Source organism: Heloderma suspectum, chromosome 1 (assembly GCF_057233095.1).
Source record: "Heloderma suspectum isolate Gila_16-S chromosome 1, 16-S_ref, whole genome shotgun sequence".
In the NCBI taxonomy this organism is placed as follows: domain Eukaryota; kingdom Metazoa; phylum Chordata; class Lepidosauria; order Squamata; family Helodermatidae; genus Heloderma; species Heloderma suspectum.
Genome location: NC_139458.1, coordinates 85900684 through 85922117, shown reverse-complemented (window position 1 = coordinate 85922117; position 21434 = coordinate 85900684). Strand labels below are relative to the sequence as shown.

At 48.9% G+C, this 21434-nt stretch overlaps 1 protein-coding gene across 1 annotated transcript in view; it reads right to left on the bottom strand.

The window, feature by feature from the left end:
* The window catches only part of ALX4 (ALX homeobox 4), a 100239-nt gene extending 80124 nt beyond the window's left edge, over positions 1-20115 (bottom strand). Inside the window, exon 1 of the mRNA XM_084850899.1 lies at positions 19581-20115. Coding sequence (XP_084707025.1) covers positions 19581-20034 — 454 coding nt within the window. The 5' untranslated portion in view covers positions 20035-20115. The remainder of the gene's footprint in view (positions 1-19580) is intronic.
* Positions 20116-21434: the final 1319 nt, after the last annotated feature.

The window sequence follows — 21434 nt, the reverse complement described above, 5'->3', positions numbered from 1 at the left end:
CTCTTGTAAATGAATAAAGACAAAATTAAATTGGGGAATACCCTTACTTAAATAAATGTTTGAAGATCCCTAATTTAAAGGTCTATTTCTTTCTGATCATTTCATTCATTTTCATTATATTTCTATACTGCCCCATAGCCAAAGCTCTCTGGGCAGTTCACAAATATTAAAAACCATTAAACATACATTATACAAAGTACAAAAACATTTACATAAAAACATATAAATAGATAACCCACACACAGACAACATATATCTAAAAACCATTTCATTTATTACATTTCTCATTTATCTGGGAAGCTAGAAGCTCTCTCCAGATGTCATAATGACCTGGTTCACACAACACGATAGCCCACCATGACTTAATTTACCTGCAGGGCCTGTTGTGTCATGCTGGGCACCCATGGGTGTCATTTTTGCATGGCACTCACAGGCACCCAGCTTGCCGTAGCTTGCTGTGTCATACTAATGCAGGTGACAGAGGTTGTCTGAGGGTTAGACAAACCTTAAGTAACCCATGGCTTATTTGAGGGTTATTTGAGGGTTCAACACCCCTAGATAGAACAGAAGAAAATAGATACCACTATAGCAATGCCGTTGTATTTATGATAAATCTGCAACTGAAGATAATTGTACCTATCTACTCTGTTGTCCCATTTAGAGTTTGCCAAGGTTAAAAAAAAAACCTTCAGGAAGAGTTGCTAACTCAGATCAGGGAAGCTGATAACACCAAGATTCATGTGTTAGCTTCCTGATTGTCTAATTTGCTTTCCAGGCACAGAAATTTATGAAGGATTTCATTGGTACAAGTGTTCATTGTCAAGCAATACTAGGTTCCATTGCTGTTTTAGACTGTATTTTGCATCAACATGTCATATTTAATATTCATGGTTGTTAAGTGACTGGCTATTGAACTAAGCTGAACTGTCATTATTTTAAGGATGCCCAGGTAGACTTTTAAAAAAATGACATGTGTTTAGCGGCTTAATGTTTCAGGTATCTCCAGTTGGGCATCCAAATAGCTATTTTGTCCATGTTTACCCTGAAGTTTGTGCATATGGCCACCTCACCTCTAAATGATCTACACTCAACAAAAGCACACAGTAGTGCCCTGAAAGATAACACTTTATTCTGCCTCCAACTCACCAGGTCCTTCACTTTCCCCTCCCCTGTGCTACAAGGCAGGGGTGAGCAGAAGGTAGATCTGGATCTACTGGTAGATCTCTGGATGATTTGCAGTAGATCAGCCAGGACTTGACTCTCAGTTGTTTCACAATAGCAGCAACAACATGATCTCCCTATATGAAATGAAGGGAACTTGGGAAGGACTATGAGCTCCATTCATTTCTAATATACAACAACAAATTCCTGGGCTCAGAATGATTTAATTCCAAGTGTACGTGTTCTGTACCAAAATTCAGTTCGGTGGATCTCTGGGTTCTACTAAAAAGTGAAGCAGCCCCCACGAGCCTGAGGCCTGCCCACCCCTGCCATAGGAGATACCTAAAAGGTAAAGGTAAAGGTGGCCCCAGCCAGTCGTGTCTGACTCTAGGGGGTGGTGCTCATCTCCATTTCTAAGCCGAAGAGCCAGCGCTGTCCGAAGATGCTTCCGTGGTCATGTGGCCGGCATGACTGAACACCGAGGTGCACGGAGTGCTGTTACCTTTCCCGCTGAAGCGGTACCTGTTTATCTACTTGCAATTTCTTGCTTTTGAACTGCTAGGTTGGCAGGAGCTGGGACTGAAAATGGGAGCTCACTCCGTCACGCAGCACTCGGGTCTCGAACTGCTGTCCTGCCGACCTTCCGGTCTGCAGGACAGCGTCTAAGCCACCGCGGCCCCAGGAGATACCTACATGAGAAATAATTCCTGTTTCCAGGGAAGCCCAGGAAGCTGTTGTTTTGTGCAAGAGTTTAGATTCAATAATGCGGAACTCTCTCACTAAACTACAATTCCAAGGATCCTTGAGAGAATCCATGACAGTTCAACCATTATACCAGCCTTCCCCAACCTAGTGCCCTCCTGATGTGCTAGATTACATCTCCCAGGCTGGAGATTATGGGAGTTGTAATCCAATTCATCTGGAGGGCACCATGTTGGGGAAGGCTGCATTATGCGTTCGGTGTGTAGATGGGCTCATGGGCTCCCCTATGTGGAAAACTGACTAATGTCAACATTCTCATGATTTAGTTGTAGGCCCATGAAAGTTAACAGATGTGGCTAGCCATTGAAATTGGAAATTTAGGGAAACCAAAGAGAGAGCAGGGCTGGCCATGTAGCAGGGTGAAGTGACCCACACCTAGGGATGTAAGGATTTCATAAATTCCTTTCCGTCTGCATTTCATGAAGTGTCAGGTGTCTTTCGTTCCATCATCTGCTCACTGACGGAATTGGATGTTTTCCAATTTTCTGAATTTGTGCAAATTCGCACTTGCAAAAACGCACACATCCCTCCCCCAAATGCGCAAATCCCACCCCTATGCACATTTTCATGCTTTAGCCTATACGGGAAATGCGCATCTTTTGCCAGTGGATTTTTATTTTACATAATTTTTTAATGGCTAAACTTGTGTACAATTCTGGAAAGTTTTTTTTTTTTTTAAATGGTCTGTAAGTCTATGGAAGCTGGGCACCCAGGAAAAGCCAGCCTGCTGTGGAATCTGCGGTCAGAATCGTAAGAAATCTAAACTCATTTGATTCTGTTGCAGATTTCTCCAACATCCCTACCTGCACCATGTGGAAAGATGGATGGAAGCTGGAACTGGTGTCCAAATGGTCTAGCAGACCTTTCCAAGTGTAGGGCCTAGCTGGGGCTGGGTGGGGAGGTGTTGTTGTTAATGGCTTCACTTGGGCTCAACTTCAGGTAGCAAAATACCTTGGGGGAGAAGGGGATGTGGACTGGCAAGGCCTCTTCACGTCAGATGTTGGCAGACAGAGCCTCCGTCCTTGCAAGGGGAAATGCATCATCACGGCTCTGTGTGGAAAAAGGAATAAATCTGCCGGCTCCGAGAGGCTGAAGTCTGTAAATTAACTCTCTTTAAGCCCTGACTGCATTAACTTGGGAGGTTGGGAAGCGGAGCCAAAACATCTCTATTGATTCACAACTTGTTTTGTGTAGTCACCCAGAAAGGCAGCCGGTGAATCACTCCAGCCGGTTTAGTCATGCAACCACATTGGACACACACTCCAAGGGAGCACAAAATAAACAGCCTGTGGGCCCAGATAACACACACACACACACACACTTCAGATGTGCTGTCTGGCCCCCATACATCTTGCTGAGGACAGGGCGTCACATCCAACTAGACACATTTGGGAAGCATTCCCAAACTTTTCAACCAGGCAGTTCCTCCTTTGCTCCATCTGCTTTGCAGTGGGTGGCTTGCTATCAAAACCAGAAAGAGAGAGAGAGAGAGAGAGAGAGAGAGAAACTATTCGGCTGCTTCTTCTCCCTTGCTTGTTGTTTTGGTCTTGGCAACAAGGCTTTTACAGGGCTCCAGTGTAAGCCTCAGAGAAAGCAGAGTTAATTCCACAGCAAGACAACTGGAAAATAAACAGGCCAAGTGGGAAAGGAAAACTTTCTTCTTCGTCTTCTCCCTCTCCCTCCTTCTTCTCTTCCTTGTCTAGAAAAAGAAAGAATGCGAAGAAGAAAGGGGGACGTCTGAAAGTTTGGATCTTTGGACACATCACTGCTTCAAACAAGATCCCTCTAAAACTTTGAAGGTGGCAAAATTCAGAGCAACAAAGCTTCCCACACGCACACGCACACCCCGTCTCTAAATGAAACAGACACAAATACCTCTGGTCTGGGAAAGTCCTACCTTTCAGGCCTTTCTATTTGCTGGCGCAAGAATCTCACAGGCTCGCCGCCTGTGCAGACGGAGAAGGCTCCGATGCTGCCTCCAGGCGAGGAAGGACTTACTCTCCAAGCGCCTCTCACCAACTTCTAAAGCCCGCTCGTTTGCTTCCTCTCTCTCTCTCTCTCTCTCTGGGAGGGCGCTGGAGCCGTTTGAAGGACTGATCTGGCGACCCCTGTTGTGCAAGAGGGAAGGCGAAAGCCGCGTCAGGGAGCCTTAATTCCGGCGAGCGGCATAGCAGTGGCTAAAGGGAGCGGTTCCAGGAAGAGCGCGTCAAGATGAAAGCGAGCGGCGCAGCGCCACAGGCGGGAGCGAGTTCGAATCCTGAAGCGGGTCGTCTCACGTTCTTTGCCCTCCTTTTCACCTAAGCCAAGCTTGATCCACGCATGCAGCACACTGAAAAGGTGGAGGAATCACCTTTTAAAAAAACTCCCATTTAAAAACCTCCATATAAGTAGAAAGCTAGGAGAGAAAGGAGAGGGCCATGTGCTCCTTTGTTTCATTTCAGGGAGTTTGTTACACCGGGGAGCTGTCAAAAACAGTACCCCTCAACGGACTGTTTGCAGTGGTAGGATCCATAATTCTACCACCTCATTCTGCGGCATGAAAATCTTTTCTTTCCTTTTTCTTCTGATGCTGATCTTCTCTCCTGCCCTTTTCTCTTGACCGTTCTGAGCAGGATACAGCCAAAATTAAATACAGTTCAGTGAGGGAGAGTGGAAGGTATACTTTAACTCTCCTAAAATAATAGTAATAATAATGATAATAATAATTAAAAAATCAACGGGATTTTACACATGCTTTTCTTTAGCCGCCTTGAGTGCCCATTTGCCCATCTGAGTGCCCTTGAGTGCCCATTTCTTGGTAGATAGGCGAGATACAAATAGAATAAAGAATAGCCTTCACCGTGCCCTCTTTCTTCTCCCATCTTCTCTGTATCTTTTTTGTTTTATCTTTGAATCCCCAGAGGAGAACCAGACATTGTGCTGGATCCAGACTTTGTCAGACCTTAGAGTAGACCGATGAAAATCAATGGGACAGTGACTAACTTGTCCCACTGATTTCAATGGGTTTACTCCAAGCAATAAGTCTGGATCCAACCCACTGGATAAAACTTTGATTTCTCTCTCACCCCCACCCCGAGGCAACACCGTAAGCAGCTCTCCATTTCAGCCCCTTCATGGTCCAGCAAGGGCTGTCACCCCTTCCCCGCCTGGAGCCTCAGCCTGGGGTTCCGCCTCCCTTGCAATCACCTCTGGGACCGCTGTACCGTCGCCGGTTCGGGAGGAGCGACTCCATCTGTAGGGACATGTGGAGTGTTTCTTGAATCTTCAGGTGCCGGCCAGTTGGCACAAGCCTCTTCTTTCATTTAGGGCTCTCTTCTTCCGGGGCTTCAGGGCCCAAGAACGTAGAGAGGGAAACGCATCACATCTTCCTTCCACTTTCCTAGCTGACTTCGGGGGAAGTCTCTCCGAAAACATCCCCCAGGGAAAACATTAAACTTTGAAATCAATTGAAACTTTGCCTGCTTTCCTTGCAGGGGGGCTGTGGGGGGGGGCGGACAACGACTCGTTCCTCAACTCTCCAGTATCAGCTGGTGTCTAAGGGCGCGATCCTATACATGTTTAGACAGAAGAAAGTCCTACAAAAGTCCCACCCACTTTGTTTTCAGCTCCGCCCACCACTGAAATGCGGGCCCGAGAACTTCTCTGAAATGGAGTTCAGCCCTCGAGCTGAAAGAGGTTCAACACCCTTGGTTTATAGTGGAAAAGTGTTAAAATAGTGAAAAATGCAGAGAGTTTGGCCAACCCAAGTCAAAGCTTAAGTGGGACTCTGGACAGCAGGAGACCATGGCCCTAGCAGCACCATGCGTACCTTTTGCTTTCTCCCTGCCCAATATTGCACAGAAAGATGCTGGGAGTTGTAGGACCTTTATCTGTCTTGACATGCATAGGATTGCGCCTTAAGTCCCCCATCATTCTGTCTCCAACAAAAGTGCACCTTCGGGATCGCATCACATGACATGCTAATCTGACACACACACACACACACACACCATTTGCTGGCTGCACCAGTGAATGAGCCCTCACAGATCTTAACAGCAGAGACAGAAGTTCCACGGCTCGGGAATTCAAGCACAATGCGTTTCAATGGGATCACTCCACCAGTACCTGCTCAATAACTACATTCACAACCAAGCAGTAGTGCAGCTAGGTAGGTGAAGTCCCTGGACTTAATGGTCTTGTGGGCCCACACTTTAGATGGCCACGTGCATTATTTCAGTGGTGAATCAGGCACAATCCTTTGCATGTTTAAACAGAAAAAAGTCCTACAACTCCCAGCATCCCCCAGCTGGGAGTTATAGGACTTTTTTCAGTCTAAACATGCATAGGATCGCACCCTTAAACCATAGCACCATCCAGGAATAAATGGAGTTCACTTCTGCTGCCTGATACTCTCATCTCCTGAAGCTCTCTGGGTGGTCATGGGGGGGGGGGCTTTGTTGGGGTTCCTGGACTTTTGCCCCAAGGCTACATCCAACAATGTGTCTGTCCAAGCAGATCTGCTCCTTTAGTGGTAGAATAGATTATGCCACTTCAGACTACAGGTGAGTGATACTATTTTTGAATCCTCACCCACTTAGAAATGACAAAAGCAAGCAAACTGCAAGCAAGTAAAAATTAACACCCCCCTCAACACATCATGCTCTTTTCCTGTGCTAAATTTCTACAAGTAGAGCCTACTTTCAAGAAGCTTTATAAAACCAAAACCATGGAGGAATATTAAAATGTAATTGTTTAATAGCCAAGCACCCCTCCCCTTCTTGATTGCACCATTTCATCCTACTGTGTATGTATACCCCATTTCAGTGGCACCTCATCAATTGTATAGTAATCAAGTGATGTGCATTCACATGTGTGAACCAGTTTATAATCACAAATCATCATGATCAGGAAAGAGACTTACTCCCAAGCTCTTAGTAGCTATCACCCACTGTGGTAGCTATTCCGGGTCAATTACTAAAGCAAAGTACTGCACCTAGTGGGTTCATTCTCTCGCTCCCTCTCTCTGTGCATTTCTTTCCTATGTAGTGCCAGTCCAATAAATGGGACTCACACGCTATGCCTAAGTAAGCACACAATAATAGCCTCAATCCAACAGAGATAAAGTCTGCAATCCTACACACACCTTGGAGTAAGTCCCATTGCACTCAGTGGGGCTTACTTCTGAGTAAACATGTATACAATTATTATTTTTACATTATTATATTTTTAATCTGCCCAATAACCAGTGTTCTCTGGATTGCACTATAACACTTCAAAAATAGTGTCTGGATTAATTTGACATCCTTAAATCAATTGAATCAATGCTTAATTCTATCTTGGATTGAATTACTGGAATTTACTTCTATCTCATGGTCACAAATTGTGACCATGAGGTAGAAGTTAACTCCAATGTATCAACAACATTTAGGCCCTGTATCGTTTCCAGTGGGGGAGCTAGCCACGTTACAATGCAATGCTATGCTTATATACTTGGAAATAATCTCAGTTGAGTTCAGCTGGGTTTACTCCAAAATCAATGTGCGTAGGTTTGCAGCCTTAGTCCTTTACTCCAAAAAAACAAGGAAGAGTCTTGTAGTACCTTACATAAGATGAGCCTTGCTGAATCAGACCAAATGCCAACCAACCACCTGCATGTGGGAAGTCCACAAGTAGGACACCAGTGCAATAGCATCCTCCCACTTTTTACCTTAAAAACTGACATGTTTATTATGGAATAAGCTTTCATGGATTACAGTCCGCTTCATCAGATGTGTGAAGTGTGTTATCTTAAATTGACATGGGTATAAAGAGGGGGAAACATGAAACTAGTGAGGTCAGAGGGAAATGAACTGCAGAAAATACAGATGGTGATACTTATATTAAAGTTTAAGGTTTAATATACACAAACTTACTTGGGAGTAAACTGCACTGAACTCAGTGGGACTTACTTCTGAGTAGACAAGCCCAGGATTGTGCTGTATGTAAAAGTGGCTACTCACAAAGTGGCTACTCACAAAGCAGTGTTGATGATAACACAAACATCCTGGCATTGGTAAGCCAGTGAACACCCAGTAATGTGTGTTTAGATCCATAGTGATCTTCACCATCGCACTGAAATCAATGGGGTATATGTCCAAGAAAATACTTTAAGGATCATGGTGTAAATAGGCTGACAGTGCAATCCTATGCATGTTTACTCAGAAGTAAGTCCTACTGAGTTCAATGGGACTTACTCCCAACTAAGTGTGCATAGGATTGCAGCCTTAGGGTGTAATCCTATACATGTTTAGACAGAAAAAAATGCCCCTCCCTAACATAGCTGGCTGGGGCATGCTAGGAGTTGTATGACTTCTTTTCTGTCTAAACATGCATAGGTTTGCACCCTTAAATGTATATGCTTCGCCTTCCCAGGCATATAAATCCGGCATATTAGAAGTGGATATATTAGAAATGTAGGCTTCTCCTTCAGGACCACATTTTAAAAGATCAGACAGCACCCACTAGCAACACACTCAAATCAAGCACATGCAGATTAGATCTCTAGGTATCCAGCTTCATACACATACACATAATATGCATATGTATACACATACATAAACATATAATACATATACATAATAATATGTATACATATATATATACATAAAATTGTTTAGACCGGTCTGGGTGAACTTTGCATTTGTCCCACCTCAAATCAAGAGGGAACCATTCTGTGGCCAGTCATTTCATAGAGGTGCGCATTGTAACTGCCTCCCCCATCTTCGGAGTTGTACGGGTTTGAATGACTATGCAATATTTACCTCAAACAATGATGATGGAGCAAATTTATATCATTTTAAATCTCTAATAACCTCCTAGCATGCTATAGCAGTAATAGTGACAGTAGTAGCAGGAGTTCCATCGCTGCATCTCCCGTTGAATTTCGGCCTGCCGCACACTCAGTCCTGCTATGATTTTTTTTTTTAAAAGGTGGCGACCCTAAGGACGCATTGACTCTAAAGGAAAGCTCTAAATGGGCAGCATTTGCTAGGATTCTTAATCCCCTCCTTGGATTCTGAGAACAAGATCTAACCCAGGCGGATTTTCACAGGTACTTAAGCCAAGAAAAGAACCGATTAGTAATGGAAAGCATGGAGAAAGGCGGCTAAGGGAAGGACAGATAGGTGGCAGGTAGCCGTCCTAGGGACGTATGCCCATCCAGTTATATCGCCTATTACAGGCTATTGTCAGTGACACCGTTTGCTAGTTAGTTGCACGCCATTCTGTTCTCTGACGAGATTGCCAGGGGAGAATAAGGAAAGAAATCCAGAGGATGCATACGGCACTCCAGTCCCCCACCGACTTTATTTCGGATTCATTAACGCAGAATCAGGATTACCACGCGCTGTGCTCGCAACAACAAGGCGGGATAAGGGGTTAGAATCCGCTCTCCATGGAGAAGGACAGAGGATGGTTAAGGAGTTCGTTTCTTGGAGGAAACTCAGTCGACACCTCCAGCGTTGTAGTCTCCCTCTCCCTTGGAATCCGCCTTGAATTGGAATCTCTCCAAGACTCGGCGTTCGCCGTAAAACTCTGGGCCCAAACCCCTGGGAAACACAATCCTGCGCAAGCCCGATCAAAGGAATGCCAAGGGCGCAAGGGCCTGTTAACTTGCCCAGGAAAACTTCCTGGCGCTTTGTGTATTGTGTAGAGGAGATTAATTTTGTTTGTTTGTTTATACTTCGCTACGGCATTTTTTTTTTTTTTTAAATTGGACGCGCAAAGTGTTTCAGAATCGGGGAGAAAGAGGGCGGAGAGGTGGTCACCCTGGACTCGGACGTCGCAAGAGCCCTCGCCACAATCACTTGTAGTCCGACCTTCAGACACCGCGCGCTCCCAAGAGAAGAGCCACGGATCTCTCCTGTTTGTTCTTCGGGCGGGGGGGCGTGGAGTGGGGCAGGCGGGTTCTGAAGTGGGATCCTTGAGAGTGTGGATAGAATGGTCTGCCATTCAGCTTACAGCACAATGCTAAGCCAGGGTCTACTCAGAAGTAAATGCAATCACGTTTATGGAGCAGCCTTGGATGACAAGTCCCACACATCTGGCGGGCCCACGTTTGGGGGCTGCTGCCTGTTTCATGATGTTCAGGATTGCATTTGCAGCCTTGGACTTTTCTGGAGGCAGTGTTTCTCTTTCCCAAGGAAGACTACTTTTCCTACCCAGGAATGGTGAGAAATCCAGTCGAAAACTAGGCTGTCTGAAGAGGTCAAACCTGGACCTCATCTTTGGACGCCTTGCGCCAGCGCGGCCCATTAGAAGTCTGGCATTCCACCTTGTCTTCATTCCCACCAGTGGGTGGCAGCAAAAATCGTGGTAGGCTGGGAAAGACATGGGCAGCTGTCCGAATCCTTCCAGGGGTACAGTGGACCAGGAAGGTGGAGGAGCGGCAGCGCTGGTCACTGCAGGAACGGTGACATCATCTGCCAGAGCTGTATTTGCCAGTGCTAGACTCTTCGGGAGGTTAGAGGAGAGCTCTGGCTTGGCCTGTGATCTCTTTCTCTCTCTCAACCTATTTCTAGGCCTCCTTTAAGGGTGGACCATGATTCCTCTGTAGGCTCAGACAGCGACTGGCCCAAGGTCAACTAGTGAACCTTTTGGACTCTCCTTAGGGGTGTGAGTGTGGCAGCCTTCCCCAACGTGCTGTCCTCCAGCTGTGCTGGACTACACAGTCCAGCACAGGCCATCAGCCCCAGCCAGCATGGCCATTGGCTGGGGGTGCTGAAAGAGCTAGTCCAGCACATCTGGGGAGCAACAGGTGGGGGAAGGCTGGTCTGTGGGCTCTCCTTGCAGGCGGTCATGAATGATGAGCTCCCGCCTTTCAAAGCTGACCACTGCACTGCCACTGCCTGGACACTGAAATCAAGGAACCAGGAGGTGCCAAAGCAAACAGGGGCCGGGAGATGTCTCTGCTCTGTCCACTAGAGATGGTAGCTCTGGGTGGAAGATGCACCATTTGTGCTGAGGCCTGAGGGTCTGACTGATGGCCAAGTGGAGGCTGAGAAGGGTGTCCCGAGGGGAATGGGGAGTGAGGGGGCTGCCCCGCTTGGCGGGCCACTTGGGTGGATCGCTTGCTTGCTGGAATTCACAGGAGCCAGTTTGTTCTGCAAGAAGTGAAAGGGCCAGTCCAGACAGCATGCCTTGGGCGTGGAAGCAGAGAGAGGGGCCAGCGGCTGTGAGCAGTCCACCTGAGCCCGGCTAGCAGCCCGAATGGTGTCAGTTGACCGGTGGGGGCTGAGGTGGGCCTGCCATGGCAGCAGATCAGATTAGATGGATTTCTGGTCCTGACCCTTTCTGATTCTCAGAGCTGGCAAAGTCAGGTGAGCCAGGGCCAAGTCACAGGGATTTAAGAGCAATCCGCTTCCTGGACACTCAGGTGACCAAGGATTTAGCCAGGCAGGCTTGTGGACAGAAGAGACAGAGGATGCCCAATGGGCAAACCAGCAGTACAAGAAGGAAAGTCATCCCCCCCCCCAAGAGGAAAAGGAAAAAAGGGGGGTTATGCCTGTTTTTGTATCTAGGCGTGTGTGTGGTTGGCACAGAATTATACACCCCTGGCTTGGATGACAAGCAAACCAAGGAGGTCTTGTCCAGGTGTGTTGTTGCCCTTGCCCCCCAGTAGCAGTAGTTTACCCCAGTAGTAAAGTCCTTCAAATCTGTCCTGTTGTCTGCACTGTCAACTCTGCAGGGAAGGACTGGAATGGAAAGAGGCCAGGAGCGGCCCTGCTTTCTCCAGGATTAGGCCTTCTGTTGATGAGGATGCTTCGGCAAGGCTTCTGCCTAGGGCTGCATTCCCCCCTCCCCCCTTCTCCAACCTGGTACCTTCCAGATGTATTGAACAGAGTACAATTCCACCATCCCCAACTCCAATGCTGGGAGTTGTAGTTTGTTCAACACATTTGGAGGACATGGAATTGGAGAATCCTGTTCTAGGGTGTCTTGCCCCAAAGCCCCCTTTTGAAGAGCTCTTCTTAGCAGCTCCCCTTCAATTTTGATGGCTGCATTTGCTCCCCCCTCGCAAGTCACAATGCTGCTTTAGAGCCTGCCTTGGTGATTTGCTCTAAAATAAAACAGGTCGTTATGAGTTGCCAGGCCTGGCACTTCAGGATTTTCCTGTGCCAGGAAAAGCAGTTTTTCTTTCTCTTAATCCAGTGAGCAAACATCCCAGGGCACATTGCACGCCTCAAAATGGCTTTCCCCCATCCCATCCCACCTCCGGTCCCCTCCCCAAACCATATTTCAAGATGGCAATATATTTCTTTACAAAGAAATATAATTTATCTCAGCTCTAAGCCAGAGAAATAGTAATTCAGATTACTATTAGCCATAAATCATTGGAGAGGGTTTTTCTCCCTTCTCCCCACCTCTAACCCAAATATATAGCTCACTCTTGTATTTTATGTTTTCCTTTTAAATGATGTTTCACAGAGGAGTAATCTGCAGCCATTCGTTTGGAAGCAAGAAAGCAAAGAGGGTCGTATTCAGAAAAGAGGAGTGGTTTCAGAAGTAGGTATCTCACTTGCAATCAAAAACCCGAATGGACTCCAGGATACCGTTTCCATTGGCTACATGAAGTCACTCCGCTTTGCATTTGGTACAACACACATGCACACAAATAATTCCTTCCTTCTTCCCAACTTTACTTTAAAGAATTATTCAAGAAGCCAATAAATGAAAGCCTGGACATCCTGTGCTTTCTTTGTTGCTACGCCTACTTACTTACTTGTGGGAGCAAACCCCTTTGAAACCAGAGAAACTACTCTGACTGCATGCTTATGGCAAGTCTTATTTTCTCCAGCCCGTGGAAGAGATGGATGGACAATGATTGTACTGATCACTCACTACACACACACACACACACACACGAGACGATATTCAGCTCTTGTGCGGCTCATTTTGCCAACAGGCCCGATCCCCAGACTTCAGGAGATTCAGCCCTCGAACCACATGCAATTGAAGCCACACTAGCAAATTTCCCACGGATGCTCATGGCTGCGGGTTGCCGCCTGACTGGGAAGGGGGGGGATCATTCGGCACCCCAAAGAGTGGGGTCCATTTCAAAATGAATGTATTTAGGGCGGGAGTAAGTCGGCTTAGACTAGAGCGGGATTTAAAGGCAACAAGAATAATTGGGTGAAAAACACACACAGGAAAGATCTTCTGAAGATTCTTATTTTCACATTTTGGAAAGAAACACATCGATCCTCTTCAGAGGGCCTGGAGAGGGGAAGCTGGATTCATCAGCAAAAAACAGAGGGCTGAGATGGGACTGTAGGGTCTTGCTGAGGGATCCGGCCGTCTCCTTTCCCAAGGCTAGAACGACGGCGCCCTGCAACCATCGGCAGATGAAGGATCCGCAAACCACAGTGCTAAACTGGATTGTCCCTGCCTAGTTTGTAGGGATCCGCAGCCCCGGACTGCGAACGCCACACGTTGGTTAGGCAGAGACCCCAAAGGGCACCTTGACACGCTGCTGGCCAAGGCCCGGCTCTTAAAAATCATGGGGGCGGTGAGGGCCCTCCAGAAACGTGTCTTCTGTCTGTCCCAACCAGGCGTCATCCAAATGGTGTTGGACTACAATTCCCATTGTCCACCAGCTTGGCCAGTGCGGATGGTGGAAGTTGTAGTCCAACACCATCCAGAGGCCAACACCATCTGGAGGGCGCCAGGTTGGAGGACGGCTGTGCTTCTTGCATCCTTCGGTCTGCACTGTGCGAGGGGCCTGAGGTCAAAGGTCCGAAGCACGAGAGCAAGGAAGGTCGTCAGGAACCACCACTCTGGGGTGGTTATTGGGGAGCTCCCTCTGGAAGCGATTCCAGCGCAGCCGGCACCAGAAGAAAATCCATCCCGTTTTCCTTAAACGATGTCTGTCGCCTTGCGCGCCCTCTCCCATTCACACGCAAACACCCTCCTCCCTTGCGGATCTCGATTTCCCATTGCCAACAAGCAGCCGCGTCGCATGTCTGGGCCCGGCCGGCTTGGAGAAGAAGAAAGACACGGACGTGATTTACAGCTCCAGGAGTTTGGCAGAAAGCTCCATTGAAACCATTGGGTTTAAAGGGAACGTAAAAGCGGGTTCAGGACAGCAGACCCCAGGCCCCTACCCAGATCTGGTAATTGTACACTGTGGGGAAAGCAAACTCGATGGAGATGCATGACTTTGCTAAGGTTTCAGAAAGCCGTTTGAAGGAACTGCACCTAACGCTAAAAAAAGGCCATTTTTTTTGCTCAACGGCCATCCTTTCTTCCAAAAGTCTCCCTCTCTCAATTTCTTTCTTTTCTTTCTCTCCCCCCTTTCTTTCTCTCCCTCCTTTCCTCTCTCAATCTTTCTTTCTTTCTCCCCCCCCCCTTATAGCATCCAGATCCCCCCTTTTTTTCTTTCCTGGGAAGTGCCATTGACTCTCTTCCCAGGAACTGCCGCCAAGGTCCTGGGTATAAGGGTAAGCGCGCTGAAAAGCTCTCCCAGCGCCTAGGTCGGTTCACTCAGCTGCTGCAATTTTTCTCCGCCCTGGGTCCTCCCCCCCCCCCTTTGAGCATCGCCTTCTCCTCTCTAATCAGGAGGCGATCGGGCTCCCCTGGGACTCCCTCGGAAGAAGCCCGAAGCCGGGCGAAGAAAACAGGAGCTGGGGGTTTGGCAAATCTTGCCCGGCGCTGGTTAACCGAAACGACACTCCAAAGCTATTAGTGCTTATTGCAGTTTACGGTCATTTCCAAGGCCTACAAATCGTTAAGGGATCCAATTGCAGACGCGGCTAACCGGGAGCCGTGTCTGCAATTGCGCGGCGGTGGGAGAAGAAGCCTTGATGGCAAAGAGCGCCGCGTCTCTCCGGAGAAAGCGGCCTTTGACGCGACCCAGTCGCTTTCAAACGGGCTGCTGTTTGCTTTCCAGCTCGCCGACCCAAGCCAGGGGCTTGGGCCGTGCTCGGGATGAAACGGCCCGTGTGTGGATGTATTTAGCTGTTGTACGTGCAAAAACCGCATGCGGCTCTTCCTTCGCCCTCGCTCCACCCGGGGCACTCCACAAATCAATGCTTGGCTCCGCGCTGAAATCAAGGGCGAAAGTCCAGCCATTAAGAATCGTTAAGGACGCGTATTCCCATTGTGCCCAACATCTATCTATCCTGCAATGGGGGAGAGGGAAAGGGAGCGGGGGTGGGAGAGAGAAAGTCTATTTTCATGTGCCCAGGAATGCCATTCGTCACTCCCTACCTCCCCCGCATCTTCCACATGCTAAGCAAAAACTATTCTTCAATCCATACTCCTTATTATAGCCAATACTCCTTATTATAGTGATTCATTATCCCCACAAATCCAGGTGGCTCTCGTTACATTTCCTTGTCCTTCAAGCCACATCACACAAAATGCTACAACGCCCCGAGGAAGCTGTACTTTGAAAGGACGACTCGATTCAAAGGTGGCTGGAAATCTTCGTACGTATTTGTGTGTCTCTGGGTGTTTTATTAATAAATAAATTTGAAAAAGACAAATGTCACTCGGAAGGTAGCATGGATGCCACTGCTTTGGTATGTTTTTGAAGGGTGCCATGATGTATTACGAAGCTCTTCTGGAAGGTTGTAATTGTTGTGTCCTTACTATATCATTATCATTATCATTATTTTCAGCAGCAGAAGCTATCCTGAACACATTAGTCTGGAAGTCCGATTGATTTCAGTAAGCATTATTTGCAAGAAAATATATTTAGGATATTATTTATGAGTCAACAACAATCACAACAACACGTCAGGAAGGTCATCTGTGCAGAGACCTCCCCCCTCCCCCCACGCCTGGTGATTTCTGTCTCGAGCAGTTAATGGTTAAGCCGGAATAGTGAGAATCGAAGCGGATTTACGCTCAGATCCCAGCCTGGGGATTTAAGGATCTAGGCGGAGTTGAGACTAGAATATGACTCTCAACACGCCTGGTCGCAGAGCTGTTAGTGGAGTCCAACGGGACGCAAATGGTTATTTAAAACAGATCCACAGGTGTCGGGGAATATTTTTAGGAGGGCCACTCCCCCCCCCCCCCCTCGCCTCTTGATTTATCATCTTGAAATTCTCAGAGAAGCCGACTGGGAAAAGAGGAGGAGGCCCAGAAAGGTTGAGACTAACGACATCTTATGGCGCAGGTGAGCGTGCGGTTGTTGGCGCCGGCTGATGGGTATCAGGGAGCGTTCCGCTCAGCCTGCCTTCGCGCCCCTGCCGCGGATTCGGCCTCCGCAGAGATTCCATTCGAAGCCTAGCTGACGTTCCACGTCGGTGAACTGTTGCGCACCTGGAATGAGAGCCAGCCTCGGAAGAAAACGTCTTGCGGCGGGGAAGCGGGAGCCCGCAGGAGACTTCGAATGCCCCCCCCCCTTCTTGTACAGTAAATCTGCCCTCTCTTCTGACTGGCGAGCCTTGTCTGGAGCGTCTTTTCTTCAGGACCCAGTTTGGAGTGACTCTAATTTGGGGAAGGGCAGTGTAAAAAACAGCGCCAGGACTGAATCGGGGCCTGTCACTTCTACCCTCCCTCAGAGCGGCACAAGGGACTTGTTATGAAGCTGTGGGCTTTCCTTCTTCCGATCTCTTCTGCCGCAAGATGTTTCGACAGTTGCCTTTTTGTGTGTAGGGCATCTAAGCGTTCTTGCAGAGGAAACCCGATTACCACTAAATTTGCCCTGCATAATAAAGCGAAGACAGCATCCTGCTCTAAAATGATTTATCGAGGCTTCCTGGGACAGGTGGTGGCGTGGTCTCTAGGTCCTGTGCTTTCTAACGCCCGGATCCATAATTTAATTCCGCTCCAATTCGATTCTCCTGGAAATCAACAGGGCTTGCCTTGGTTGCGGATGGGAATGTAAACAGACAATAGTCCTCGTCTAGGGAGTGTGTGCATGTGAGTAGTAGGTTCTTCTCAAGATTTTATTCAAGGTGGGAATGGGCAGAGAGAAAATTCATTTGCTTTAATTTCTTCAGCACAAGGGCGCTGAAAAGGAAATCCAGTCCCTCCCCTCTCCAAAATGTCCTAATTGGGAAGCTCCCAGACCTGTAGTACCAAACAATGACACACACGCGCGCGCGGGCACACACACACACACACAAACACACACGATTCCACGGGCCTTCACGCCGGGCTTTCTACCTTTGCAGAGTGCTTAAACGTTTCCCTAGGCATTGCAAACGCCTGTCTGCCTCCCGCATTAGGTTGCGCAGTTTAAGTTATACGCGCAATTGGGCAACAGGCCTTTCCGCGCGTTTTGAACTCCCATTCGCAGAAGAGGAAAAGAAACAGGCAGAGGGCGAATAAGAAGGGAGAAATCCAGCCCTGGTGGAACCTTGTTAGGCTCTGGAAATCGGCTGATTATCTTAGGAAGGGAGTGAAGCCAGAAAGCTCAGGAAGAAATCGGGATCTCTTTGCTGTTCCCGGTGATGGATAGCTTGTTAATGTAACCTCAGGCCCTATCGCTTTCCCTCTAAGCAGAAAACACTCCCAGACTTTCGAAGCCTTTGGGGGATGGGGTGAGGAAGAGGAGGGTGCCTTCTGGAGATGAGAATGTGAGTGAAAGGGTGGGGGTGGGGGAGAAGAGTGAGTGAAAATCCTCCAAAGTAACCAAGAGGAGGAAAAGCAACTGGGAAAAGACGCATCAGGCTGCAAAGGCAAGGTGAACGAAAGAGGCAGGATGTCAGCGTGATGTAACGTACATAGTGTTGAACTGGGAGTTCTGAGTTGAATTTTCACGAGTTCAAGAGTGTCCTTGAGCCAGCCAGTCTCTATGAAGTCCACATATCGACCACACAGGGCTGTGGCTAGGATAAAAGGGAACCCCGTGGAAGAAAGGTGGGAGAAAGTGTAACTATGAAAGACCTCAGCAAGCAGCCCCGTTGAGGATGCTAAAATAGGCTCAGGTGGTGAGTTTCTCCTCCTCTGTTATTAGTCAAAATCTAACCAAAGTTGAGCAACTTTTAAGCCCCGTTCACTGGGAGATTTTAATCAAAGGGACTTAATAATAATAATCTTTAACCCTCACGTGTCTTGCCTCCCACAACTTTGATGGGCATCGCTGATCTCTCTCTACCCTTTGAGGCCTCTCCTGGGGGCAAGTTTGGTTGAATTTAATAGTGGGGAAGGGGAAAAAAAGAAAGAAAGAAACCGTGTCTTCTGTTGGTCAAGAAATCTACCCAAGTTCTAAATACTTTCACGGAAATGGGATGTAAGTTCGACACTTACACTTAGGATTGCATCTCCTACAGCGCCAATCCGGAATCCGTTTTTTAGAAACCTGTCCCGCTGAAATGACTGGGCTTGTATTCGAAGTGAATGTATTTAGTAAGACTTGAGAAGAATAGAGACCTCAGGGAACCTTAATGGGCGGTTTTGCCGGGAGGAGCGACCGAGGGGAGAAAAGACCCAGACAGATAATCCTATTTTCACTTTCCTTTATCGCTAATTTCTTCTCCCAGAATAACCGTCTCTAAGCAAACATTTGCCTGCCGTTCTAACCGCGTCGTTAAACTCCTAACGAGGATGAATCCGGGTTAAGGCTATTCATTAAGAGGAGGCAATGCTTTAATTGCCACTAATGAAACGCGCTGCACGTAGCACTCGCAAATGCACGGCCGAAGACTGCGTGGCATAACCCAATGGAGGGCTTGTCTTTTGGAAATCGGGATTCGTTTGGAAACACTCTGTAGAAATTATGAAACTGTCCGTACTAGCAGCGGCAGCAACCTCAGCAGCAGCGGGAGGAGGAGGTGAAGAAGAAGAAGGTGGTATACTTGGCCAGAAAAGAAGAAATTAAACAAAATTAGGATCAAAGTTTTGGAAACTTATTATCAATGGACCACTAAAATAAAATGTTTTTCCCCCCTTTGGCTCTGATTCCCAAACGCGCCTTTCTCTTTCTAATTACCTCGATCAGGAACGCGTTGCTTTGAAGGAAGTTCCGGTGTAATCAGTGGAAATTACTTCTTTTCTGATTGGGTGGGAAACGTTCCTTCCGATCCACAAGTCAGTTAAGCCGACCTATTCAGATTCGAAGTAATCTGCTCAGATTTTTTTGTATGCATATGTTTGAAATTGCATTGAAATCCATAGGGCTTCTATTAGTCAAATGGCTTAAAATGTGTGGGCATAACTAGCGTGTGGATCCAGTCCACCGGGATATTTGCAAGTGCCCCCATAGAAGGGAGCGGGGCTAGCTGCAGTATCTTTTGAAACATCAATCCGCCGCTATCCTTCCTAAAGGAATCTCCAGTGTTTCCCATCTCTGGAGCATTAGTCGTATTTATGGGCTTCCTCCTTCTACCCTGGGAAACCAAGAAGCACTGGTCGGTGACCCTCTGAGCCGGTGACCTTCTCCACTACAAAAAGCAGGGAAAGAGAGGGGGGGGGAGAGAGAGGGAGGCGGGAGAGGAGAAGCTTAAATCCGAATTCTCCTCGACAACGGCGCGTGTAAACAGCCAACCGCGACACCAGAGTGACTCTGAATCTGTGAGCATCGGCCCAAATCCGAGAGAAATGGAGGCCAACCTCGAGAAGTTCCACTCTGGCTGCTTTCTGGACGGGGTGGGTAGGGGGGGAAGGGGGGGTCAATTCGGTCCCGTTCCCTCCACCAGCCCGGCCCGGCCCGGCCCGGCCCGCCCTGACCGATGCGGGGGACTCACCGTAGCAGGACAGCTGCAGCGCTCCGTTGTGGCCGCTGGCGTCTGGAAGTTTGAGGCCGGCGCCCGGGGGGCTTTTGCAAGACCCTCTCTGCGCGTAGAGCGGCGGCGGCGGCGGGTGGTACTTGTTAAAGGCGGCGGCCGAGAGCGCCTGCTGCTGCTGCGCGCCGCTGCCGTCCAGGGACTGACACTCCGGCTGGCTGTAGCGGCTCCGGCACTTGGGGCTGTTGCTGCCGCTGCCGCCGCCGCCGCCGTCTCCGCCGCCAAAGCTTTGCCCTTTGCTGGCCAGGAAAGCGGGGCTGAACTTGTCGCCGCCGCCGCCGCCGCCGCCGCCGGGAAATGCCCTAAAAGGCGACGAGCCGTCGGCGCTGCCCTGCGAGGCGGCGTTGTAGAAGGAATCCATGGCGGCGGCGGCGGCGGCCGGGTCGCAAAAGGGAACGCAACTCTCGGCATTCATGGCTAAAATTAAAAAGGGCCCGACGGTGTCCTCACGCAGCACCAGGAACCTCTCTCTGGCTCTCGCTCTCGCTCTCTCCCCCCCACCTCGATCTTCCCCCTCCCTCCCTCCCTCCCTCCCACACACACACACACACACACCCCAAGAGGTGGGCGACCGCTAAGAGGCTTCAGACGTTCTTGAAATCGAAGTAGATCTCTTCCCCGCACCCCCACGCCCGCGCGCAGCCAAAGCCCCCCAAAGATCTAGCGAGAGGGGAAAGGGTCTCTTTCCTCTCGCTCTCCGGCTCTCCAGCTCCGAGAGTGGAGGAAGCGAGAGTAGTGGGAAGGGGGGGGGGGAAGACGGAATCCCTCCTCAAGGAACTCTTCTTTCTTCCCCCCTTCCCCCCTCCTCCTCCTCCTCCTCGCCCAGTTTTCCTTCCTCGCATCCAGCCACACACGCACCCCCCAAGAACGAGCTCCCCCGCCCCCCTGACCAATCAATACGTACAGGGAGAAGGAGGAAGGAGGAAAGGTCGGGGTGTTTTTTTGAGAGGGATTTTTGTTTGCATTAAAAGACTTTCTTAAGGCTTAAAAAATAATAATCACACAACAATAAAATATGGAAAAAGACCAGCCACATGACAGTAATGCAATTAAGAAGGCCTGAATGTGAGGCTCTGTGGAAGGCGAAAGAGCAAGCAGAAAAGGGATGCTTGCGACTCAGTCGATTCGCTCCGGTCCTTCTCCGGGGCCTTCGCCAGGCAGCTGCAGGGCTCGAGGCTCTTGGGCGTTCGCACCCGCGGCTCCCGCTGTTACGAGCAGTCGCGGGGGTGGTGGTGTCCCCCTTTACCCGCCCCCTCTTCCCCTCCTTTCTTTCGCGGCGATTGGACTTTGGATGACAACTTTTGCACCGCTGGGCTGAAAGATCTCCCCTCACTCATTCACGACCACTTTGCCCGTCTCTCCCAGTAGGCTTCGCCAGCGCCTTGCTTTTGATTGTTCCCGGGCAGGGCTTTTTGCGCTCGGACAGGTATAAATTCAACAGGTCAACCTCTCCTCAACGTCTCAAGGTTGCGATGGGGGAAGCTTCACCCGTGGAATTTCTGCGTCCCTGTTGAGATCCAACTGTTAGAAAAACTAGCGCGTGTACAGGGGTGGGGGAGACCAGGAATCGGGTTTCCTATAACTGAGTCGGACTGCTTTCCCTCCCAGCAGCAACCACGAATTCAAACGAACGAACAACAAGCGAACGCTGTTTGCTGTTCGTGGTTTTACTTCTAATTAACGCCTCCCCATCTTCCAGTCCAGGCACTCCCGGGGAGAAAGGATGGGCCAGCAGTGCCGCCGCGGTGTCCGCCTCTAGGGGCCCACAGGCACGGCCCCTGCTTATGCGAAGGATGCGTTGCGCTTCCAAAGGTG